At 37.7% G+C, this 26,930-nt stretch overlaps 1 protein-coding gene across 2 annotated transcripts; it reads right to left on the bottom strand.

Annotated features, from left to right (window-relative positions):
* Positions 1-1,656: 1,656 nt before the first annotated feature.
* Positions 1,657-25,649, bottom strand: senp6a (SUMO specific peptidase 6a). 2 transcript variants are annotated; one of them, XM_073816444.1, is made up of 20 exons: positions 25,556-25,649; positions 24,486-24,635; positions 22,987-23,045; positions 22,678-22,766; positions 21,794-22,193; positions 21,263-21,504; positions 20,868-21,005; positions 14,524-14,557; positions 14,220-14,408; positions 12,983-13,170; positions 12,660-12,889; positions 9,664-9,780; positions 9,408-9,530; positions 9,213-9,305; positions 6,734-6,951; positions 6,579-6,652; positions 5,783-5,871; positions 4,285-4,353; positions 3,921-4,071; positions 1,657-2,074 (listed from the first exon to the last, which is right to left on the bottom strand). In XM_073816444.1, the coding sequence occupies exons 1-20, from the start codon at positions 25,642-25,644 to the stop codon at positions 1,859-1,861; spliced, it is 2,958 nt and encodes a 985-aa protein (XP_073672545.1). In that variant the 5' UTR covers positions 25,645-25,649; the 3' UTR covers positions 1,657-1,858. The 2 variants fall into 2 exon arrangements, with proteins under 2 accessions (XP_073672545.1, XP_073672546.1); XM_073816445.1 differs by having other exon boundaries at positions 21,794-22,190.
* Between the last annotated feature and the right edge of the window lie 1,281 nt (positions 25,650-26,930).

Here is a 26,930-nt window from a genome sequence, read left to right as displayed (position 1 = left end):
AGCCTGGCCGTGGCGCGGTCCATAACCTCCAGCAGCTCTTCATATGCAGGGCAGGAAGGTAGAGAGGATTCAGCCTCAGCGTCTTCATCCATCTCTAGCACTTCCTGTTCTTCTTGGGTGGAACCCAAAAGAGCACTTGCTCCTGGATCTGACGACGTCAGCGATAACGCATCATCATCAGCTAGGAGCCTGTCATCGTCTCCGGCTGGCAAGAGAGAGAGACCCTTCTCAAGTTCGTCAGCCAGTTCCACTTGCGAGCCCCACGAGCTCAGTTTCCTCCGTGCCTCGGCAACGGCAGGACCCGAACCGCGAGGGGCAAGTGAATGCTCATCTTTCCTCAGAAAGAGAGACAGACGAGACCGGAGCTTCTTCATAGGGAAGCGCTCACAATGTACACACAATGCCCCCTCAAGGACATCGCGTGTGTGCTCTTCGCCCAAACAGAATACGCAAAGCTCATGTGTGTCATCAGGTGTCAAATAACGAGGACACGGATGAACACACCGCTTAAACGACTTGCTAGTGCTTGCCATGATAGTAGTTTAAAGAAAGGATTCTTACCGTTTCTTCCAAGCCGGGAAAGCTGAAGACAGCGAAGATGTATTGTGTTGCACGGGCGCCTCTTTTATGTTATGGTCGCCCGGTAGTGACGCAACGGCAGCGACTGACGCGCCGCGGTGACGTCATACGCTGGCGCCGGCCATTTCATGTAGTTTTTCTATGCATTCTTCAGACTCGAGGCACGCTGCAGCGTTCCCCAAAAGCGCCCTCTAGAGGACGCAGTGAGAGTTCCCTTCGGAAGGGAACTGTTTATTTGCATAGAGGACAACAACATTCATACTGTTGAGCGCTCATGAGCTACCAAGGTGGCAGATTTCAATTCAGATGGCTTTCTCCAAAAATGCTATCGAACTTCTTGACCTCTACAGATGTTTTGGTGGTATTACAGGCAGAATTCATAAGGATGTCAACCAGCACATTCAATAAAACAGCACACTTCGGTTTCAGATAATGACAATGGATACAAATACTTTGCAAAGGACAACTGATGCCTGTTAACTCACGTCACATCTAAAGGCCGTTTCACATGACTTGAGTCAAGTCTGCAACGCTTTGACCTTCACTGGTTACACTTTTAAAAGCCTACAGCAAACCAGGTCAAAATGAAATCAGACTGAACTTTGAGCTTTGCATTACAACACCTGACCTTCTTCAGGTTATGGTTTATGAAATGTAAACACAAATCATGTGAAAGTGCCTTAAGACTTATGAAATATAAAAAGATATTCATAAAAAGAGCAAAGCCTCGTTGTTGACACTTCATATTGTTGTATTAGACTGTACCAAGGCAAATGCGCACTCTTGAACGGCAAGTAGCAGAACATTGAAAAATGTCTATTTTGTTGTGGACACAACGTTTGCTTGAATACTGATTTTACAAAAAACACTTTCATTTCCTTCAGAGGCATGAAGTCCAAACAGAATACTGAACAGTACTGTATTTAACCTTCTAGGCACATCAGAGTAAATAATCAGGATGAACACAAACTTTTATTTTACAGACGGTGCAAAACTGAAATGATGAATTAACAATAAATGAGATGTAAACCTGAAAAGGCAGCAAAAAAACAGCAAAGTAAAAGGGGAAAAAAAAGCTTAGCTTATGTACACAATTTATTCAATACAAATAAAAAGAACAAAACACTCTTCTTTTTAAATTTCATATCATCAAAACTATAAGAAGATCATAAGAAATAACGGCAGAGTTGTTCAGCAGCGTACAATCACACAAGGCCCTGATTGGCTTTTAGTGTTCGTAAGTCATGTGATGGTGAAAGCGTAGCAGCGTGGGCAGAGCTCAGGAGCTGATTGGAGGGATGAGGTCAGCTGACTCTAAAGTATCCTCAGAGGGGCTGTGGCAGCCGTCCGGCTGTTTAGAGCGCTCCAGATTGGGCTGCTGTTGAGTCTGAAGCTTTAGAATGAGCTCCTTGATCTCTTCCCGCTTGGTTTTCATCCGCTGCTGGGGAAACCAAGCCAATAAATTCATCGGGAGATGAAAACTTGGAAGGGGATTCTGAAAAAAAATTAAAATAATCATCAATTATTGCATTAGTTAGAAGCTTAACAGTTCAATTATAAGAGGGTCACTAAACTGTCTGAATGTAAATGTCGGTTTCTATAATCTTTTCATCAGAATGTAACAATTGTCAGCCAAATTTGTGCTGACATAAGTCAACTTGAGTGGAGAATTTTTTTTTTTTAAATAATTTATTATTTGTTTGACTGTGAGGGATGTAGGGGTGTAGTTTGCGGGGGTTTTTGTTGGGGTGACCTCTCCAATAACCAAAACTAGCAAGTACAACTCCCCTGATATTTATACCATGTTTAATGGAAACATAGGATCAAGCTATTAATTAATAAAATCACGCCTTGGCCGTTTTATAAATGCTAACTTCACATACAAACTGAACAGACCAGTTATCAGTACAATGTGACTGAAATATATACCTGGCCACACGTCACATCCTTTCCTTTACTTTCCTGAAAGTGAGCAATTCAGCTGCAGCTTCAACGTCTATTTATAGTGTAGGGGGTGGGGCGCTTCGGATTCTAGAGGGCATTTGATTGGACAGAAAGTTTGATGAGAAGCTGAAGTGCAGGGTGATATCATCAAAATCGTTGATCCATATTGGTGGAAGTTAGAGACTGGAAGTTTTGAATGCTTATATCATCTGAATGTGAATTTTAGTTATTGTAGTTATTCAGTTATTGTAATTGTGTATGAGCTGTGCACGTTCACCAGCACGCTCGAAAAAGTGTTAAGATTTGCGCGAGCCGTTCCTATATCGTAAGGCTGATGGTAAAATGTGCGGTGTATTTGAATTCTATTAAGAAACTGGCACTTTAAAAAGCTATTGAGGAAATCTAAAAAAGGCACATGAACTAAAAAGACAATCTAGCACCAGCACTGACATATATTACAATCATTTTAAACTACTCATGACCACCTTTTCCCATGACCAATTTATCACGTTTTATTTCTAACAGATAATCTGCTGAAGGAATAGATTACCATGTACCATGTTGTAGCCGCTGTTTCTAAATGTAAAGGCTGTTGTTGTTTTTTTTTACATAACAAATGCTATATTGCTAAATAAAATGTAATTATTGGCCTGATAATGATTAATAGGTACAGTTAAGACCTATGATACATTTTTATAAGATCAAGTACAAGTCAGTATCAATAGCCATGTGTAAAATAGGTTCTAGTGATGAGTGATGAAAAAAACCTAGCCTTCACAGAGATGGCATAGATTAAATCATTAAAGGCACAATATGTAAGTTTTCACTGCTAGAGGGCGCATTTTCAAAACAAACAACTGAAACGAAGGCATAGATGATGACGCTCTGACAGAGTGTGGAATCATAAGAGTTGTCTTCCTCACAGCCGATGCAATCCGTCTGAACTCGGGCACAAATCGTGTTCATGGATGAGCTAATGTATTAAAGATTTATTAAGGTCACTGTTGTATGAAGCAGGGTAGAGATGAAAGTTGTGGAAGTGAAACAAGCGCTATACATGGCTTGAAAGCAGCAGAGCTTTTATTATTCCGCTTCTATAGGACAAAGCAGCGCTGTTTTATCATACTAGATAGATTTGTTGAAAGTTCTGTTATAATGCTATATGTGCGATCCTGACCTGTATAATAAAATGCATAACATATTAAAGCCATTACTTTATTATAGTTATCAGCCAACTCTGAATGTGTGGATGACAGCACAAAAGACCATTTAACAAAAATAAACAAACAAACAAATAAATAAACCTTATGAGGAAGCACGACCGAGGACTCCACTGAAACCTCCCCAAGCCCAAACAAAAAACGATGTCCTTGTACAGCTCCCATGAGACCTCTCACCTCAAAGAAGCTCTCGACATACTGTAGCACGTAAACTCCACAGTCACTGAAGTTATCCTGCTGGGGCACACGAGGACTCGAGCCCTTCATCACATCTTTTCCAAAACTTCTCTGGGAGCCTTTCTTCACCTCCCACTCCACCTCTAGATACCTGCACAAACACCGGGGCAAACACTCACTTGTACAGATCCCAACATGTGTCCACAACATCCCAGAATGTGTGGCTACTGCTGATTCTATGTGATTCCCACAGAAAAATAACTAGTGCCTTTAATAAAGATACATAAAAATATCTGTAATCAGAAAATCACACATCTGTTTAATGGTTTCACTTCCACTAGTTTGTGTGGAAGTAGTAACTTACTCTCGTAATGTTTTCACCACAGTCGACCGGGTCGGCCCACGCAGGGAGTCCATGATCAGAATGCAAGGCCTAGGGAGTTAATCAACATGACAGTGAGTGCTGAAAAATATACATAAAATTTTACAACAGATGGAAGTTGATACATATCAAATTTAGGAGTTTAAATTAAATAATGCACAACCCTGGTTTGTGTTTCTGTTTTTACAATTGTTTATAATATACCAATTTAAACTGTTCTGTAGCTTTCAAACGGTAGACAAATGGGTGTAATAGTGCGTAATCAAAGCTGAAAGCACTAGTTTATCAATAAATTATTAAAACGTTAATGCCATCTCCTTGCTGTTTTACCCTGAAACATTCATATTTATTATATCTGCCAGTGCGCTGTGGCAAGCTTTTTTTCCATGCCCTTGAGCGCTTATTAGGCTATGTGGGCAATTAATAGCTCATTATTATGATTTATATGGTTTATTAATAAACGTGCGAATAATAGTCGACCAATGCTTAAAATGAACGACTACTAGTCGACCAGAAAAATCTTTAGTCGAGGGCAGCCCTAATATCTATAAAAAGCTTTAAATTACTACTTCAAAACAAGATAATTCAAATTGAAAATAAAAATGTTCACTATGTAATCTGTAAACACATCTGGACAGCCAACTTCATCTTTGCGACACTGACTCAGAAAACACTAGTTTATTAATAAATAATTCAAATATCTGCTTACTATTTCCCTGACACACTCATGGTAATTACTTTTGCATTGGCTCTGCGTGCACTTGAATGTGGAATAGGCAGCCGTGGCCTAATGGTTAGAGAGTCGGACTTGTAACCCAAAGGTTGCAGGTTTGATTCTCAGGTCCGGCAGGGATTGTAGGTGGGGGGAGTGAATGTACAGCACTCTCTCCACCCTCAATACCACGACTGAGGTGAGTCCCTTGAGCAAGGCACCGATCCCCCAACTGCTCCCCGGGCGCCGCAGCAATGGCTGCCCACTGCTCCGGGTGTGTGTTCACGGTGTGTGTGTGTTCACTACTGTGTGTGTGTGCACTTGGATGGGTTAAATGCAGAGCACAAATTCCTAGTATGGGTCACCATACTTGGCCTCACTTCACCTCCTTTCCTTCCTTTCCTAGTCCAGTGGTTCTCAACTCCAGTCCTTGGGGCCCACTGTGCTCTGCACAGTTTGTATGTCTCCCTCATTTAACGCACCTGATTCAGATCATCAGCTCATTAGGAGAAAGATCCATGAACTGGACTGAGTGTGTCAGATTCAGAAACATACAAAATGTGCAGAGCAGTGAGCCCCGAGGACTAGAGTTGAGAACCACTGGGCTAACGAAAATCTATTTGTAAATCAATGTGTTATAGGAAACACTGCGTTTATCTAATTTGATGTAACTTATTCACTCTGTTCTAAAATTCTAATATTTGATTTGATTCATATTTGATTTAACATATTAACTATGCACAGTATGAGAGGAATATTTGCTCTCACTGTTTACAGATGGTGGGTTTGGACATCCACTCAGCTTTGTCAAAGCTCCCAGAGTCATCAACCAAACTGTCATCTTCACTACACTCGTCCTGAAAACATAGATAACAACATGAAAACAGATAACAAACAAAACTCTCAAACATCATCCATGCATCTCCATTTCATGTCATGTTTTTGTCAAAATCGAACACACAAATACACATTAAACACAGTAATAATAAAATGTTGATGATAAAATTTTATTTTTCCATTATGAAACTTTAATTGTGTACTCTTGTAACCCAATCAAAATACCACAAAATGGATGTAATCTGACCACTTTTAGTTAGTTTTGAATGACCTCATAAACTTTTATGTAAATATGAAGGAATTCTCAAACAAATGAACACAATTTTATTATTTTTATAATTTCTGTTATCCGAAATAGTTCCACTGTTGCCTTGTCACCAGCAGTTTGCATGTGTAAACTTTCTATTTACATTTAAGTATGTACAGTACCATTCAAAAGTTCAGGGTTTGGGAAAGTTTCTTTCTCCCAATTCACCAAAGCTGAATTTTCAGCATCATTACTCCAGTCTTTAGTATCACATGATCCTTCAGAAATCATTCTAATATGCTGATTTGCTGATCAAAAACTGTTTATTTATTATCAATTTTGGAAATTTTACATGCTTTTGTAACACTGCACATGGAAAAATAAATAAATCTTTACTTCCTTACAATATATCCTCATTTTCATGGCTACATTACAAAGTGAACTTTGATACCACAGATTAGTCAAACTTAAGTGACTTACCTGACATGAGCTTTGGTCATCAGAAGGCTGGGAGTCATCTGTTCCATAACACTCGATTATTCGGTGTAAACCATCTGGAATAATAACCAAAGAGAAATCAAGCAGTGACAGCAGCAGTCTGCTTTTGTCTACTCATGTGGCTCATGCATGCTCACCTGTGTATTGCTGCTGTCTGTTCACATCAGCCACAGATCTGTGCGGGATGGCCATGTGCTGGCTGACACCGTCCAGCTCATCCGAACCTCCATCGGTAGGCGGGCTGGAGGAGACAGCAGTGCTATGGGCTTGAGATTGAGGCAGGTACAGTGGGTTTGGCTCAACATGAGCCTTCTCCAGACCCGGAAAACAGATTATGGCGAGATACCAGTGTGCACTAGATGGATATAGAAAGACAGTTAAAAATTAAAAGGTCAAATTAAACAAAACATAATACACACATCGCTCAAGCAGTTGATCTTTCAGAATATGCTTCACAAGCTTTGTTCAAGCTCTTGTTCTGTCCAGGCTGGACTATTCCAATGCTCTTTTGGCAGGTCTTCCAGCCAGTTCTATCAAACCTATACAAATAATCCAGAATGGGGCGGCAAGATTAATTTTTAATGAGCCGAAAAGGCACATCACACCTCTCTTCATCAATTTGCATTGGCTACCAATAGCTCCTCACATAAAATTCAAGGCATTAATGTTTGCCTACAAAACCACCACTCTGCACCCCTTTCGCTAAATTCATTACTTCAGACTTATGTGCCCTCTAGAAGCTTGCATTCTGCAAGTAAATGACACATTATTGTACCATCCCAAAGAGGCACAAAATCACTTTCACATTAAATGTACCCTTCTGGTGGAGTCCTTAGCCATCTCTTCCATCTTTATTTGACCCTCTAACTCTAGCACCCTCTATTCTAAAAAAAAAAGAAAAAGAAACTTGCCCTTATACTCTATTCATGTACTTACTGCTTGTTTTCTTTATTAAAAAACAAAAACAAAAAAAAAACTAACACTAGCTTCTCTTTTCTTTTTATATTCTATTTATCTTTATTTGTTATATCATAAAAAACCTTGATACGTGAACTGTGTTAGTCTAAATCAGTGTTTCCCAAACTTTTTTTCTGGGGACCCACATTTTAAAGTCGATAAATCCTTGTGACCCAATAAACATTAAGCCCATATAGTTCATATATCACGAAGAGAATTTATGCATTAACAAAATATGTATGACCATTTTTAAGGTCATGCTTCCACTTAACTATTTAAAAGAGATACAGATATTTGACAAAGCACATTTTTTTTTATTTAAGTAAAATGCAGATTTGCAGAAAATGCTGTTTACCACAAACACAATATTTATCCGTTATTTTGATTTCAAATCCACAAGTGCTTTTTCAGCATTGTGATCCTCTTTTATCACAGTACACTAATACAGTAACAGACATTTTCACGTTTAAACTCAAAAAACAACATATTATTCAATGCACTTGACTTCTAGATTTGTATATTAAGTTGCTCAAGCAAGTTGCAACACATTTAAACATAACATAGGGAGGCTATAGCTTCCTTTTCTAATTGAAATTGGGCTATCAAAAAATATTTTAATTAAAACTTACCACAGACAGAAACAGTCGGCTCTCATGCTTTTCTTTCGCATTAAATCTTTATTAAAAACAATGCTTTGCAATGTTGCCTTTTTCTTTAAAACTGCACTTTTCCTTATTTTAAACCTAGCCAAAAAGCCACGTGTTGACTGTGAAAAAGTGGACTTCATTTATATGCATTTATGGGACATTTTCGTGTCAATCCATGTTCATTTTTACAGCGAACAATGCGCTGTCACTTTAATTCAGCACATGCAGCGCTTGCAGCACAGCAAAAAATAGACTCTGCCGAAATGATCGCTGCTCTGCTGCAAACGCACTGCTTCTGGGACGCACTGCTGGACTGCAACCGCGTGCAGTGTGAACGCTCCAGTGCGGAAAAAAATACGCAACGCATATGCACTGCAGACGGAGTATGAAACAGGCGATGCAGAGTGCAGCTAAAGAACAACAACAAAAAAAGAAAGCAGCAGAAGAAAACAACGAGCTCCCTCGTGCGGCTAATAGGTGAACTACACATATAAATTTTAATCAAGAGTATATAGCGCACTGAAAAATAGTGCTCGACTTGGCGACCCATACAATATTTCCCGCGACCCACTCGTGGGTCGGGACCCCGCCTTTGGGAATGACTGGTCTAAATGATACTTGTCATAGCACTTGCATGTTATTGCTCTTTTGTTGATTTTGATTGCTTCCATTGTCCTCTTTTGTAAGTCGCTTTGGATAAAAGCATCGGCTAAATGTCTAAATGTAAACGTAAACATTTGAGGCAGGGCCATTTAACATGGTCATTTAGTGTGAAAAAAAAAAAAAAAAAAATTGATAAATAAAACAATTCAAGATTTTCATTTCCCCCAATTAAAGCTTTAAATATAACATTTGACATTAAAAAACACATAAGTTTTTAAAAAACAAGCAACACCCTTTCCTAAACCACAAAGTTGAATCACAGTGAAAAACATTCACATGCATCCTTCCCGTTACGATCAATTCTTCATGTAATCGATGGTTAAATGTAGAGAGATAAACAGTGTCTTACGACTCATTGATGGGCACAAAGATGAAGTCTTTCTGGAAGAGATCCACGTGACGTGTCCACGTCTTCACTCTGTTGTGTTTTCTCTTCTGTATGCTGCAACACATCAAAAATTAAATTAATCTTAATACTCAACCAATAGCACAGTAACTAAGCTCTGAGGAAATGTGAATATTTGAGTAGATGACATGAGCTCACGGTAAGCTGGACGTGTCGACTGCGTTTCTCCGTTCTCTTTGATTGAGTCTCTTATAGAAGAATGAGCTAAACACGTGACTGCGGACAGCATCTTCCTTCTTCAACTTCTCCAAAAACAGATATCTGGTAGCACAAAATTATCAGTATTGTCAAATTGATGCCCACCTACCAAAAACCCCATTCATAGGGTGTACTTTTTTTTTTTTTTTTAAAACACTGTATTTGGTCATTATTGAATGAAATAAAAGATAATGACTTTAAATAGAAGTCGATGATGACGTCGTTGAGAAACTCTCCGTCATTCAGACAGTGGAGGTCCTCATTGGTTACAGAGATTCCTCCTTTAGCAGGTGGTGGGGGGTAAACCAACAACCTACAGAAAACACAAAAAACATAAAACATTAAAACTCAATTCAATATTATGTGTACAATTATTCAATTATGTCCTCCTGGTCTTGCGGACTCACGCTCTCGGTTCATACAAACGCAGCTGCTGCAACGATCGTTTTGTACACTGTAATGGATTGTAAGATAACTAACAAACTGGTAAAAGTCTAAAAACAGTTTAATCTTAAATATCGCCTTTTTTAATCTTTTATCGCCATAATTATTTATGCGGTGAAATGTTGTGTAATAACTGTTATGACTGCACCATATCCCTTCATTGTCCGTTACCTGTCAGGTTCGGTATCAATTTAAAAATTTTGCAAATTACTTATAAAGCCTTGAAAATTCTGGTTTGTTGACTGTACACAATTTCAATAGATGTAAAAGACGTATTTCCTTTCCTACCCAATTCCTAAACTCTGGAAAAGTTTTCTTGGGATTATGCAAGACTCCACATTCATATATTTGTCTAGTTTGAACTTGCCGCTTGCTAGCATCACGGATGCTTTGCGTTCAAATATTTCAACTCAGAACAATGTTTTGTGTCTAATTATTTACTTTTGTGGCAAGCAGCCATGTAATAAGTGGTCCACTTCGCATTAGGCTGCTGATAAGGCTTTCTTCTGCGATAACAACCGGCTGGATGTACATTATCCCTTACATATTTACAGTTGCAGTCAAAATTATTCAACCCACTTCACATGCAAGACATTTTGCTGTGGAGAACAAGATTGTATGAAAACAATTAAACAAAGGCCTCAGTGAACTGTTAGAGAAAATTTATCGATACACATTTGAGTGATTCTGAGAACGTAAAATTGATGAATCATGATAAAATTCAAATTAACTCTACACATTCATGTTCAAAATGATTAAACCCTGAAAAGTCAAACTTTATGCAGAATATTCTATTCTTTAAAACCACCAATAAATGCTGCTTGTAAGTGCTTAGAAGCTTCTGTTACCTCTTTACTGCAATCTTGGCCCATTCATCACCAGATTGATAATCTATTGTTTTCACATTGCCACTGCTTTCATCCAATTAAACCAAATATTTTATTAAGAATTAAACCTGGAGACTGAACAGGCCACTCAAGAACATTCTATGATTGATCCTTGAACCAAGCAGAAGTAGATTTGGATGTATACTTTGGGATGATTGTCCTGCAGAAAAGTCCATTGATCATTAGCCTCAGTCTTTGCACCAAAGGCACTACAAATCGTGTCCAAATGGCCTGATACTTCAAAGAATCCATCATGTCCTTCATACGGTTATGATTTTCCCTTCCTGCTACAGTAAAACAACCCCATAACAGGACTGATCCACCTCCAAATTTGATAATGGAGATGGTGTTCTTCTGCACCAGACATACCGCCAAGCCATGGATCCAAAAAAGTTCCAGTTTGGTCACATCACTCCATAAAACATTGTTCCAGAACTCCAATGGTCTATCCAAATGGATTTTAGCAAGTTCAAGTCACTCTTTTTGTTCTTTTTGGTCAAGAGTGGTTTTTGGCAAAATGTCTCAGCATTTGTCTTGTCTAGTGTTGTTCTTATACAATGTATTGAAATGTTTCTCCTCATTTCGTCGGGTCATCTTGCAAGTCTTTGGTTGTACATTGCAGGTTTTTCTTTAGTTGTTCTGATCAAACATTTTATGATATTGTGCTTTTTTGTTCAACACCCTCAGGAGGCCAGCTGTGCCTCTAGGAAGTTCTAATGTTCTGGAAATCTTCATATAGCCTCAGACTTGGACTTAATTTTATAGAGTAATAAAATTATTTCTTTTTTTTAGCTTCTCTATAGCTTTTGTTAGAGCTCTAGACCTTGTTGACGTTTTTATAATTACTTACCAAAAGTCCCGAACCCAGTACTTTTTGACAACTCTACTGCACCGTATCCCTTAAATGTCCATCTAGTCAGAACTTACTGCTTGCTAGCAACTGCTTTGTTCACAGAAGCTTTGCGTTCAAATGTATCAACTCAGAACAATGTTTTGTGTCTAATTATTTACTTTTGTGGCAAGCAGCCATGTAATAAGTGGTTCATATAGCCTTAGACTTTCTAAAGTAATCAAATTATAGCTTTTTTACAGCTTCTCTATAGCTTTTGCGAGAGCTCTGTTGACTTTGTCAACTTCAGCACATGTATGGCTTACTGTATGTATGTGTAAGAGCTCAAGGTCATTCTGTTTTCTAACAGAGTTTCTAAAGTTTTAATTGTGTTTTAAGACAATTTTGTTCCACACCATACAAATAAGTGACTAAAAAACAGCAGTGTTGAATAGGGGTTGAATAATTATGACATAGGTGTTTAAATAAAAATCCTAGAACTCAAAAATATTACATTATATATTGACATTTTAATATGACAGTAATCTGTTATAGATGCAATTTTTATAAAGTCCTGGATCTTCAGAAAAGCTTGCATTTGTAAAGTACTGCAGTCTCTGTTTAGCAAAATGTTTTCGGACAACAAAATGTATTCAAAATATTGAAAAAGATAAATAAATACATGATTAATGTCTAAATATTTCACAAAACAGAAGAAATGCATACTTTTTGAAAATAATATTTTTTTCTAAGTGACACACATCTAAGCGCAAAACATTATTGTAGGCTGAGTGTAGGCTGTTAATTGGAGAAGTCAGGCAGAGGGAAGTCATTTTCATCTCAATATTGGGTTATGACATTTAGATTAAACACAGGCTGCCAAGCTGAAATTAAATACTGAAGCCAGAGAAGATAATAACACGGGAGTAAAAATTTGAACTTAAGTCCTGACTGAGCCCTGCACCAAACAATATATTAAAAAGAGGGAAAATATTCACAAAGCCAAATTCTTACATTTAATCAGATTCTTACTTTATGATAGGACCAGTAAAGGTTGGCTGGAGCTCTGCCATCTCGTCATCCTCTTCACAGTACTCCTGGATCCGAGCAGACATGCGTGTTCGCACACTCGTCGCTGCACATGTGACGGGGGCTGCAGGGGCTGTATTTACTGTTGCCACAGTAACCGTCACAACTGAAAGGGATGCCAAGTCTGATACGGTTGAAGATGAAGGTGTTGCTGGTACAGTTTTCACATTAACCTGAAGTGAAGGACAAACATTGGCACCATTCATACATGAGAATAAAACATATCAAGTAAAATAATTATCATGATTGAGTCCAACATAAATCACCTTTTCTTTTTCTTTGGAGGCTTTATTGTATTCAACCAGTCGAACGTTGGCCTCATCAAAATTGATCTTCTTAGGGAAATCTTGCAGACTGTTGTTTTTGCCGATTTCAGCAAGGATATCCTCCAGAATCATCTGTTCTTGCAAGCTGGGGCCACACTCAAAAATCAGTACAATATACTTCTCATCATCTGGAGAGCATTGACAAAAAGGAGAGGAATAAGATGTCAGATCTAGTCCAAATACAAGCAGTAAAATCACCAACAAACAAAAAGCCAAGAACATAAAGCGGCCCTGAAACAAAATCACTACCAGTTCTGAAAAGAGTGTGTTTTGGACAGTAGCCAGTTTCCAAGTTTCCATCCAGTTTTTGTGATGGTTTGTTATCGACAAAGAGAATATGCGTAAAAAAAACTTTGCGAAATTTGTCTCCAGCCCATTTCCCTCCAACTCTCTTTTTACAGAGAAAATGGTGTGTGTGAAAAAAAATGTGTCGCATAAGTTTTGGTGTACTGCAAAAAAAAAAGTTGCCCTTGAGCACCTATTGCACAAATTACATAGACTAGTAGCCTGTTCTTCACCCATTTGAAACAAAACTTTATTATATAGGCTAAAATTTATTTGTATAGGCCTACATAAAATTATTTTTATTAACAAGTGTCATGATTTTTTTTTTACCTTAGGCCGATAGACTATTTAGATAGTTGAGCATCAAGCAATATTCATAAATGGGTGCAGTTGTATTATTATTATTTTTTCTGATTAACCTTTATCAGACTGTATTGGAAAAATGAATGTTCATTTCAACAATTTTATTTCTCCTAACCGACAACCGACGGACGTTAAGCCATCATTAACTGTTAATCGACAAGATTATGTTAAAATACAATTAAATTAAATTTTGAAGTGCTAAATATTTTTTCGCAAAAAAAAAAAATCCTAGAATGGAAACCTGGCTAGTGTCATATGACAATAAACCAGATCTAAAAAGTATGCTTTTCCCAATGGAGACATTTTCCAATGATCTTTAAATATGTTTGTACATTTTTTTCCATGTTAAAACAAGATTAAAAGAATAAGAATAATAGTAAGGGCATGATGAGTGTAAGAGGCGTTTGCAAAGGTTGCCTGAAAATGCTTTATTATTGTAATGCCGCTTGGTGACACTAATAGCACAGAAACGACACACTTTTAAAGAGATGCTTTTACAAGCGAAATGTGATTGAGTTCTAATACTCACTGTTGCCGTTGCAGTCGTACCAAATTCCGCCGTCCTCCTGAGACATCTGCAGTTCAGTCTGTAATCGCTGGCACTCCTTATCGGTGGTCTGCAGAAACAGGACTGGCAGCTTTCTGACGGTACACCACTCACATCTGGTCAGCTCCGACGAATGCAAAAAAACGCTCTCCAACACATTCACCTCAGGACCTTCAATCACAGCAAAGAATTGACAACTCAGTAAGTCTCATTTTATGACTAAATTGACAATGTATCGCTTTCTACTTTATTTAATTACACTAATTTCTTTAAAGCAGCATCTTACCTTCAGTTTCCAGCTGTATGTGATCCACTGTAAACTATAAGGAAGAAAAAAAACATAATCAATAAAAACAAAACAAAAAATTCTCACAAACAAAACATACACTAGATTTAACATACATTTATGTCAGATGTTGACTGGCATACTGGTTTTACAAATGAATCTCAACGGCAGTAGTTTGCATTTGTTTAATTAGGGTGACCATATTTTAGTTTTCTAAAAAGACGACAGCGGGTGCCGAATGTATATTTTATAATGGTGTGCAATGTAAACAGTAGGCGCCTTTCCATTACAGATTTACAGACACATCTTATAAATGTTGATTAAAAGGTATTGCGAAATGACAGCGTTTCCAATCACTGATGTTATTATTATATCTCCTCTCACAATAAGTCAAGGCAATGGATTTTTGTGGGTTTTTCGATGGGTTTTGGCTATATTTAATCGAAGAAGGCATATGCCTGTATCTTTACAGAAGGAGCGCAGAGAGCCACCTCAAATGTGTGCAGCAGCAGACATGTGCAGTGTAAATGGCCTAAGCATTAATGTCAGGGAAAGCCCCTTTTTCTTTCAGATCGGCCTTGTATTTAATGTTTCTTGCAGGTTATAGTACATCAAAGAATGATTATATGACTTTTTACATACGCCATGTGACCTGTAAATGCAAAAAAAAAAAAAAAAATTCTATTTCAGTTTTGCGCAAATTACGTGTTACCATTAGGCTTATTTTCAATCTGCAATTTCAATTTGCACAATTTAAAGGGTAATGGAAATGCAGCAACTGATTGTAAAATACATATTTTACAGTCACTGTTATGCAGATAGATCATGAACTCAGCTAAAAGGCTTCCTACCAGTGGCACTCCTTGACAAATCACGAAATTGAAAGTGAAAGTGAACAGCGAGCGCTCATTCAAAAAAGATTTAAATACCTCGCATAATGATAGTGGCTCCCTGATGCTCGAACATTATATGCAATATTAGAATGTTTGTGAAAGCAGGCAGTAATGATCAGAAATTAATGGGAGCAGGATTAAGAAAACTAGAGATGCTCCGATCAGCATTTTTGGGGCCGATCACCGATTACCGATCACCAAGATCATGATCTGCCGATTGCCGATCACAGAATGGCAGGGGAATGGGAATCTTTGATCTATAATCTAGCAGAGTTTGCACCATTTGTAGAAATGAAACTAACTCTAAATTAACTATATTGAAGAAAAAAAAACTCTAGAAATAGGCTACAGTCAAGATCTTGAAGAACCACCAAGTTAGGGTTGGAGACGTATCGTGTATCGACAAGATATCGCCAGTTGCTGATGCCTTCCCTGCTGAAAAAAACAGCATATGCTGCTTAGGTATGTTTTGGTGCTGGGATGCTGGTTTAAGATGGTTTATGCTGGTTAATGCTGGTCCTTTGCTGGTTTATGCTGGTCAAGGACCAGCATTAACCAGCCAAAGAACCAGCATGAACCAGCAAAGGACCAGCTTAAACCAGCATCCCAGCACCAAAACATACCTAAGCAGCATATGCTGTTTTTTTTCTCCAGGGTTTGACGATAGCAAGACGGTTATTATTATTATCCGTCAAAAAGGCGCCTAACTTTAGCGATGCAGTGCAGAGAGTCGGTTCTAGGATGCTTCAGAAACTTGTCGTGATATAAACACACGCATAGAGTGGCCACGTCGCCTTAACGCGCCGCATGGGGAAGAGATTTATTTATATTAGCACTAGACTAGGCTATGTTCTTTGATATTGTAAATGTTCTTTGCTTGTTATTTGTAGCTGCTTTTTAAGATGATGTAAGGATTATATTATCCATCATTGCAGTCATTAGGATAAAGGTAGTAAAATGTGGTTTAGGTTGAATTAAATATGATATATCAGAATCTGTCTGTATATAGGAAACATAAACATTCACCTCAGTAACATCTATATGCGTTCATTAGAATTACGATGCTATAAAATGGCGCTAAACATACGCACGCACGTGAATTACACGCGCACCGTTTCTCCTCATTCTATAGACCTTTTTCACAGAAACCGGAAATACGCAATCGCAGGGTATGCAGACTTCCTGTGTAATGTCAACACAGCAGAAAGCCGGGTAATTTAAAATTAAAATGGAGAGAGTCTACACAACTTCCCTCGCTGGTTTGCCAAAGATAACATTTGCCGACCTGATAAGAGTCGTGTAGGAAAACTCCGTCACAAAGAGGAACAAATTGGATATTGGATAAAGGATATACATTTTTCCACTAAGAGTTTATCCGGGACGTTCTAAAACGCTTAACATACGTAAAAAACGACCAGGAAACCCCAAATTTCTGTCATAACTTACTTGGAACAAACACTAACTACTATCAAAAGAACGAGCCCTTTTTCCACAGATAAAGTGCATTATATCACGTTAAGCGTTTTCTCCCCCATAGAAGCCCATTATAAGGAAACAGCTTGGTTTAACTTACCTTAACAGCGACCAGGGAAGACCAAACTTCTGTTAAATTTCACTTATAATAAACACTTTCTGTTCTCAAAAGAACGAGCTCTCATTCAGCATATAAAGTGATCGCCCCCCATAGAAGTCCATTATACAAAAAAAAGCTTAACGTGGCTTAAAATTTTACTTATAATAAACACTTTCTGCTGTCAAAAGAATGAGCTCTTATTCAGCATATAAAGTGAATAATATCACGCTTTTCTCCCTATAGAACTCCATTAAGGAAAAAGCTTAACATGGTTTGTTATAATGGACTTCTATGGGGGGCGATCACTTTATATGCTGAATAAGAGCTCGTTCTTTTGACAGCAGCAAGTATTTATTATAAGTAAAATTTAACATAAGTTTGGTTTTCCCTGGTCGCTGTTGAGGTACGTAAACCACGTTAAGCTGTTTCCTTATAATGGGCTTCTATGGGGGAGAAAACGCTTAACGTGATATTATTCACTTTATCTGTGGAATAAGGGCTCGTTCTTTTGATAGTAGTTAATGTTTGTTCCACGTAAGGTTTGACAGAAACTTGGGTTTCCTGGTCGTTTTTTACATACATTAAGCCACGTTAAGCGTTTTTCACGTTGTTTAACTGGTTACCGGCATACCGGGGCGGAAATAGGTTTACACAGCAATTACGTATTTCCGGTGCAAAATACGGATGTGAGAAAGGTCTATATGGACTGAACTACAACATGAACTGATGACAACAATCAGACATACAGCGGTAACATTAATGCAATATGACGGGTATAGAAAGATACATTCATTTACATTCAAGCACGCACATTCACCACTCAGAATGAAACCGAAAGTATACTTCTCCGGCAAAACTACAGTCAGCGCTCTGTAAACGCACAACTTAGTCACATGCCCAATAACAAGACTACCCTTACAAAACTAATAAAGAATTTAGTACTCATGTTGCCACTGGTAAGCTCCGCTCTGCTGTTGTTTACCTAGGCGCCGTGCATGCACGTGTGAAAAAGTCGCGGGAGTAATTTATGTTAAGTGATCGGCTTTTTTGATCGGCGCTTTTGGGGTTCGCCGATCAAGCTATTTTTAGCCAATATCGGCCGATCATGATCGGTTGCCGATCAATCGGAGCATCACTAAAGAAAACAGTACTTCACAGGGCTTTAATACAAAAACGCACACAATTAATGGCAATTGTAGAAAGCTACATTTTTTAAATGTAGAAAATTTTGAAATCCTAACCGGATGCATTTTTCCAAAAAGAAGACGTATGGTCACCCTAGTTTAGAACGTTTCTGCCAACAAAGCTGCAGCTGTTTATCTCTATTGCTAGTTAATGAAGATGCAGGATACAGGTTACATGTATAGTGTTGCTTGCCTTTGGTTTTGTTATCAATGCTTGTGTCTATTTACCGTGAACTTACTGTACTTGTCCCAAAGAATACTGTATTTATGTATATATATATATATGTTAGGGCTGCACGATATTGGGAAAATATGCGATATTGTTGTTGAATATTGCGATAACGATATTTCTTGCGATATTTATTTTTTAAATTATTATTATTATTGTCTATTTTTAATCATTTATATATGTAATGATCAAATAAACAGGTAAAATATATTCTTCTGTCATCCGAATTAAATCTAACTTAATAGAAAATATGAGTACATCAACAAGATGTTTATTTTCTCTATTATAGGTAGAGCCATTAAAATTGGAGATAACCACTGCATTTTTAAAGAATCTACAGTATAAATAACAAAATAAACGACCCAGTTCTTTCTTAGTCATTTAGACAATAAATGCAGCCATAATCAAAGTAGGCTACTGTTTCAAGGTAAGGTAAGGTAAACGTTATTTTCCCTCACAGGGAAATTTGTCTTGGGCCCATCACCCATGCTGCAATCAATTGACAGACAAACAAAGCACACCAATAACAATACAAATAACACAACAATGAATAGATAAATACATAACCCCAATAAAAATAAATAAATAAATATATCAAAATAAAATTTTACAGCTCCATACTACAATTATTTAACCACTTTATAGACACAGTGATGAATGAATTTTTAAATCTATTCATTCTACAATATGGAACTCTAAACCTCCTCCCAGAAGGCAACAACTCATATTCTGTGTACAAAATGTGTGTTGAATCACAAACAATCTTATTAGCTTGTCTTAGAGTAGCCTTTTCATAGTCTGCAGTGATGTCTGTTCTTTAACAATATTCAAAGTGCAAATAGAGACCGAATTTTTGAAGCATGATACAGTTATAGACAACTACAAAACTTAATATATAGCCCACATATTAATAACAGCCTAAATATGTTATATAGACTAATTTGCAGGCATTGTGGGTTCGCTCTCTAAACACGGGGTATAAAAAATTGTATTTGAATGCGCGTGCGCGTCCATTCTATAACACAATAGATTACTTTAACTAAACCTTGTTTTGAAAGTGGCAGGACACAAACGGGATTTTGAAAAAAGCGTGTCCCCACAGTGGAAATTATGCCTATGCGTGAGCGGTCCTCTGCAGCTGAGTTATCATTTGATTTGAATGTGTGCCGCATTGTACAGTAGCCTATATTAAGACTGAGGCGGCAGAATTGTATTTGACAGAATGTGCGCACTCTAACACGAAATATAGATTGTGGGGACCTTTTAACTGTCCACAGTAAAACATCGTCATATCACACACACCTAATAGCAATGCAGTTTGTGAAGATCCGGGACAGTTGAGAGAAAAAAAAACAGCCGGTTCCTAGTTCAGCGGAGCGCAGTGTCAGTGACAGGGAGTGATTGACGGCTAATATCTCAAAAGTTAATTAAAGGGAATAATATAAAGATTAAGTTTAAATGGTTATGTAATGTTGAAGAGAGGCGAACCTGGCGAACCTGTCACACTGCAGCTCACAGCAGTCTGTGCAGTAGTTAGCCTAGCGAAAGTTTTGTTAAGAAATGAAACCAATTAAATGCCTCTTTTTTTATATTAAATTTATTTTAAATTAATTTACTTACAACCCATTCTCAAGGGTGCATAATTATTGTTAATATATAAAAAGAAATCTGCACTATTTTACATTAAGTTTGTTCATATTATTTAAAAAACTATTTTAATTTTCTCCTCCAACTTCAAAATCGCCCTACATCGCTGTTTTACCTTTTTTTGCAAAGACCTTCTTTGCATGTTCTGCAGTGATGTAGGACAATTTTGAAGTTGGAGGAGAAAATGAGATGGAGTTTTTCAAAATACCCTAACTGTCATAAAGCGGAATACACAGAGTTCACACAGAGCTAGATAAGAAGATTGTTTGAGGTTAAAAAGTGTATAAATTGTTTTTATTATTTTTTTATTGTTAAGTGTATAAATTATTTTTTAGAAAATAACCGATCGTTTTGCTACATAAGACCCTTCTTCGTCGGCTGGGATCGTTTAGAGCCCTTTGAAGCTGTATTTAAACTGCATTTTGGAAGTTCAAACTCAGGGGCACCACAGAAGTCCACTATATGGGGAAAATTTCCTCAAAAAATATTTTTTTTTTATGACTGAAGAAAGAAAGACATGAACATCTTGGATAACAAAGGGGTGAGTGCATTATCTGTAAATTTTTGTTCTGGAAGTAAACTACTCCTTTAAGTTAGGTGAATATTTACAGCATACCTTGACCTATGAATAATCATAAATATGTATTCCAAAAGATGGCTCATTTGAGTCTTTTTGACCAATGCATCAACTGCACTACTCTATTCTGCCTGCACTGGCAGATAATACCAGATGTTAAAGAACTAACAGAACTGAACGCCAAGATCATCATTTAACTTTGGTATTTAAATAAAAAGTTAAAGTTTTTGGTTGCTCTCACCACAACAGGTTTGGTGACCATCCTGCGTAGAGTGCCAATCCTTACGCTCCTGCACTCCAGAATAATACTGCTCAACTTCGGTGTCTGACCCATTTTCCTCTTCTTAGCAGATGGATCTTCACACACAGTGTTCCCAAACTACATGACAAAAATGACAGTTAGAGCAATAAAAAAAAATTAAAAAATACCTAATGAACACATTCATCCTTTCAATTTTTCAATACTGTGAATTGATACAAATTATTCTTTGTCAAATGTTAAAAAACCTTGAAACTGGTCAGTGAAATATTGGCAGGGCAAGCGAAAATCTAAAATACTGAGCCCTGACATCACTGGACAAAAATGCTGCAACAGTATGACAAAAACACTTAAAAAACAGATGTAACGCTGCTTACTGGATCTCTCATGCGATTCCTTCTGGGCACCAGGGTTCTCTGGTTTGTCTGTGTGAAAAAGTCATTGCTAGGGTCCTCATGTTCACCAGCTGCTTTAACCACCGCTTCCACCCGGCCACCGGAGGGAGCAGGAGACGAGTGGGCAGAGTCTGCGGGCCGCGGAGACACACTGTCCAATCGGTTAACGGTCCCTGTGCTGCTGACATCATCACTTTCTTCATCCTCATCGCTGGACAGCACAACTGCGTTTCATCAAAACAAGTAAACAACACAATCTGGATTACTAGTGTCATCTCATATCCCCCAGTTTTTGGTTAAGCCTGCACTCCTTTTATGTACGATGAAGCGTCCTTGGTGGGGACACCTGCAACTTATTACATCTTGTAAAAAGGGGCATAACAGGTATACTTTAAGGCATATGGGGTCACTTGGTCCTTGTTAACGATAGGGTATTGCTAGGGTATGGGGAAGGCTAATTGAAAACTAATCAACAAATGTTTGTGATGTAAAAGTGTGAAGTATTGTACTTACTGGGGTCATTTAATTCACATGGTTTGGTGATTTGCTGTTTCTTGCCTCCAGCTTGCTTGAGTCCATTATGCGCTGAGGTTCCTGACGTGGCAACAAGTCTTCCATTGTGCGGGAGGAGCATACCTTCATGTGTGATCCGCACTGATGGGTTCATTACAACATCTATCTGTTGAGAGCAGCCTCCAGAGGTGGACTCATAAAAGCTTTTGCTTAACTGAAGCGGCGTAGGGGGCAGCTGTGAGCGAATGGAGGGGCGAGGGGACAGCGTTGATGTAACAGCAGGAAGGGGCAGAGTCTCAGCAGGTAGGATATATCCACAGTGGTCACATTTTACATGGTCCTCACTTGGCTGGCCACATTTACCACAAACTGTGAGGTAATCATCAGGCTGAAGAGGCTGCTGGATGTGAGAAGGTTCAAAAAGCAGTTAAGATTTCAATTAAGACTTTTTAAGAGCCTCATTTAAAGCAACACTAAGTAACTTTTCCCTCAATGCTCCCTCTACAGGTTAGAAGCGGAATTGTCCATTACCGCTGTCGTAAATAATTTAGCCTACCGTCGTGTCACATGCATTATGACTTTATAAAAGTATGAAAACCTTTTGTGAAGCCTGCCGTGAAGCAAGTCGCATTTGTAGTATCATATGAACTACAAAACCGCGACCCGACGACCCAAACTTACATAGTGCTGTTAGGGCTGATAGAGGGTCGCAAAGCGAATACAAAAGTGCCGTTTCACCCTGTTATGAGTTGATGAACCGCTGACATGAGTTCGGAAACATTATTTTAAGGTAAAAAAAAGTTACTTAGTGGGGCTTTAACTTCTGCACATCCAGTCTCTGCATTTAGACTACAGTAATACAGAAGTATAAGGTATGGTCTCACCTCAACTGGCTTGCCCCCAGGAGCAGGACTATTGTTCACGGCCCGCCGTTTCTGATGGACACGTCTTTTAACACTAAAGTCTCCTGATTCTAATGAGGTACAGTAGAACAACAGCCATGTACAACAACTCATATTCATTTGATCAAGTGTTTCAAAAATCTTCAAAGGTATCAAAGCATATCAGATTCATTAGTAGAGTCACTACTAATGAACTCAAATGAACTAAGTTTATTTGTTAGATATTTTTGCATTCTGTAAATTATGAAAATGAAAAAAAAAAAACTAAATAGTTCTGCTCCATCTGCTGACCTGAAATCTCAGGACAGGTGAGAAGAATGCTGTCTAGCTTGACTCCTTGGATATCGGATCTGTAAGAGAGACAGATTGGCAGACAGCATAAGAATTATGAAATAGATCAGACCCACTCATGAAATGTCACAGCTGATTTCCCGGGTTCAATACAAATTAAGCTCTATCAGCAGTATTTGTCATTTTGAAGTAAAAAATAAATAAATAAAATTATTTCATAGTAATCACATTGTGCCATAAATGTTGTAGATAGAGCTTAACTGACTGAACCTCAAAGAATTATGTAAGATGTAAGAGAAAACATTTCATCACACCAACAGACTGTAGGAAATACTGTATGTGGCATGAACCACACAATGCATTTCAGAATAAAAGTGGATGAAGTTTTACTAACAGGAAGGTCAAGTGTGCCTGATTCGAAAGGCTTTTTTGAGCAGTCAAGAATGTGAATAAAGTGTATTTGACCAAAAGTACAGGCATAAACGCGCTATGTGCGTTGCGTGATTGGCTACATTCTGCAAAAACACAAGTACTTTTTTTGGTGTTTGTTTATTTTGTTATTAAAGTTATGTTTGCCAGGCGTCACGCAGCTTTACAACACATTTTGATAACTGGAGGGCTAAATAAAATGAGCGGTGTGCCAAAAAAGTAGACTAAAGGGTAATATGAGTGCAGATGCAAGGTAAATGCATATTGCTGAAATAAACACCTAATATCTGCCATATGTGACCCTGGACCACAAAACCAGTCTTAAGTCGCTGGGGTATGTTTGTAGCAATAGCCAAAAATACATTGCATGGGTCAAAATTATAGATTTTTATTTTATGCCAAAAATCATCAGGAAGATAAGTAAAGATCATATTCCATGAAGATTTTTTGTAAAATTCATACTATAAATATATCAAAATGTAATTTTTGATTAGTAATATGCATTGTTAAGAACTTAATTTGGACAACTTTAAAGGTGATTTTCTCAGTATTTAGATTTTTTTGCACCCTCAGACTCCAGATTTTCAAATAGTTGGATCTCGGCCAAATATTGTCCTATCCTAACAAACCATACATCAATAGAAAGCTTATTTATTGAGCTTTCATATGATCTATACATCTCAGTTTTGTAAAATGTAACCTTATGACTGGTTTTGTGGCCCAGGGTCACATATAGAATCTACGTATACAACAAAATTAAGCTCTGTCTAGGCGCTTCCCCAGTATAGTTTGTGTCAAGCCAGGGTGTTTGATGAGAGAGAGAAGAAATGTAGCCGCAATAAACGCTTTATCTATAGTAGCGGAAGACTATTAATCTGGTGTATGCAACTAAAGAACACCTGATGACATCTCCATTTGATCTTTGCCTGACCAATCAATGGAAAAGGGGTGTTTCTTTAACACTCACATATGGAAATCAAATATTTAAGCTGTTAACCCATTTTCTACCCTGAACGTAAAAACAAAACATCAGTTTTTATAGGTTGAAGTCAGCTCATCCAGCGCTATACCTTTGCTCCAGCTTTCTGATAGGGGGAGAGAACTGTGCATGCTGGAAGAGCCGCCCCTGAACCATAACTCCTTGGGGTGGTGCTGGACTCATTATCAGATAGCTGGTTCGACTTGGGAGCGGAGACACACTCACTGAATGAGCCGTTTCACTGGGAGACCATCAACAACAACAACAAATGGTGTGAGCATATACATTCAATCTAAATAAAGGCATTTAGAAAATTTTGCCAAAAAATAAATAAAGATAATCCTGCAATTGAAATAAAAAAAAAGTCCTTAAGATATAATAATCATAAAATTAAGCTTCTATTTTACCCATTTGCTCTAGGCTACATGATAATCACAATTATTTTACTCAAATTGCAATCACAATTAATCACAAATATTTACATTTTACATTTCATCAGAATTACTGCAATTTCAAATTTAGTAAACATTGTCACCGTGAATTATTTATTTGACCTCATCTAGTTTCCTGATGCATTATGTTTATCATATAAATAACACACTCTTTACATTATGAAAACTAGTCCAACAATCTTCTCTTCTAAAACAGTGAAATTCCTAAAATCAACTCCAACAAAATCCAAATTATGTGCATGTTTTCTTTCTTCTATCACAACAACAACAAAAATGAAGCGTATGGGGTATAATTCAGTAACCACATTTGCAAACAATACAATAGAGAATTTATTAGTTTTCTCGCAGATTTAGCAAACAGTGCAAATGACAGAATGAAAGAAAACATATGTTAATCATTCATTTGAGAATATCACTCAAATGAAGGAATTAAACTCTAACTTACATGTTTGCCATTGTTTTCAACTCATTAGTGCTTGTGTATAGTTAAATTCTTGAAAATCTGGCAACTGTAAGCATGCAAGCCAGTGGAAGCGTGTTATAACACAATTGTCAATTGAAATTAATTAATTAATGAATTGAAAATGAATTATTTTCAGTATAAATAACCAGAGGGCATATATTTCACATGATTATGCTTAAATAATTTAGAGTATAAGATTAATTGTGCAGCCCCAACACACACACACACAAAATACAATTGCAATACCTAAGCTTGCCGGTTCTGTTGAGTGGCCTTGATTGATTTGGACGTCGTTCGTGAGTCTCCACAGACCCATTAGCACTGAAGCGCTTCATGGATGGAGTCTGCAACAGACAGATCAGAGTGTTCAGGTTATAAGGTCATACTGACCCAGCCCTAACAACCATCAAACAGTAGTTCATTAATATGTAACTGGCCACAGTTCCCAAAACAGGGTATATACAGAACTTCTTAAGTTGAATTTAATACCTTTTACTACCTTTTTAATACCTTCAAAAAATTTTTTTAATACCAGCGCAACTTAAGAGCTGCAACTGTAGTGGTGTAAATTAAATATCTTTCCAAATGGAATAACATATTGCATCACAATGTAACAAGGTCATTATAACTTATCAACACTGGATATAAGAATAGAAATAAAGACAGAAGAGGAAGGAGACATCTTCGTCATAGTCTGATGTGTAAGCAGTCTAAAAGAGGTGGTCGTAAAGTAAGCACAGGTGTTATTAAAATAAATTAAGCTGATACATTTAAGTAAAGCAGAGGGATTAATCAAGATGTTACAATGGGCCTTTGTCCATAGTTTTTAATCAATGTCAAAAAGTAACAATTGCATAACAATGTTTGATATTTGAATGAACAGTGGTTCAATTTGGGCCTTGAAAAATAAAAAGAGGAAGCAACCAGATAATAATAAAGTACAACTTTACACTGTAATTATATAAGTATGTGACAGATTTCACTGCCTGTAAATTTGGGCCTATGTTGACCAGTCATTGGCATGTTTACTCATTTGGCTCTTAGTAGAATAAAGTGCCTTAAAGGTTGTATCAGCGATTTCTAGCCTAAAACATAAAGTGTCAATTTCAGCTGACCTTTCATCACGATCCGCTCGCTGCCTGCCCCATAAATTGTCTGTGAAAAAACCGCGTCTCTATGGTCAGCCTTAGGGTCCGAGATATGCCAAAAAAAAACAATCGGCACTACCAACCTTTCCACAGATAAACAAACCGTGTTCCACAACACCAAGCCCCTGACGCTGATTGGTTGGAACACTGTTTGTTTATCTGTGGAAAGGTTGGTAGTGCCGATTGTTTTTTTGGCATATCTCGGACCCTAGGCTGACCAGAGAGACGCGGTTTTTTCACAGACAATTTATGGGGCAGGCAGCGAGCGGATCGTGATGAAAGGTCCGCTGAATTTGACACTTTATGTTTCAGGCTAGAAATCGCTGATACAACCTTTAATAGTAATTAATAAAGTGCAGAATATCTTGTTTACTATGTGCCAGTCGGTTCTCTGCCATCACACTTCCATATACAACCTCCACTTTAGGCTACAACGTAAATCCCCCTTTGAAATGCTGGATGTTACAATTGAC

The sequence above is a fragment of the Garra rufa genome, chromosome 13, assembly GCF_049309525.1.
Source record: "Garra rufa chromosome 13, GarRuf1.0, whole genome shotgun sequence".
Classification (NCBI taxonomy): Eukaryota; Metazoa; Chordata; class Actinopteri; order Cypriniformes; family Cyprinidae; genus Garra; species Garra rufa.
This window is presented reverse-complemented; position numbering and strand designations above follow the sequence as displayed.

Excerpts from the sequence above, each read along its gene's own strand:
- senp6a (XM_073816444.1), bottom strand. The coding sequence starts at position 25,644 with ATGAAGCGCTTCAGTGCTAATGGGTCTGTGGAGACTCACGAACGACGT. Across the intron at positions 12,890-12,982 it reads CCTCCAAAGAAAAAGAAAAG|GTTAATGTGAAAACTGTACC; the intron begins GTGATTTATGTT and ends CCTTCACTTCAG. Across the intron at positions 9,781-12,659 it reads TTTACTGGTCCTATCATAAA|GTTGTTGGTTTACCCCCCAC; the intron begins GTAAGAATCTGA and ends TGTTTTCTGTAG.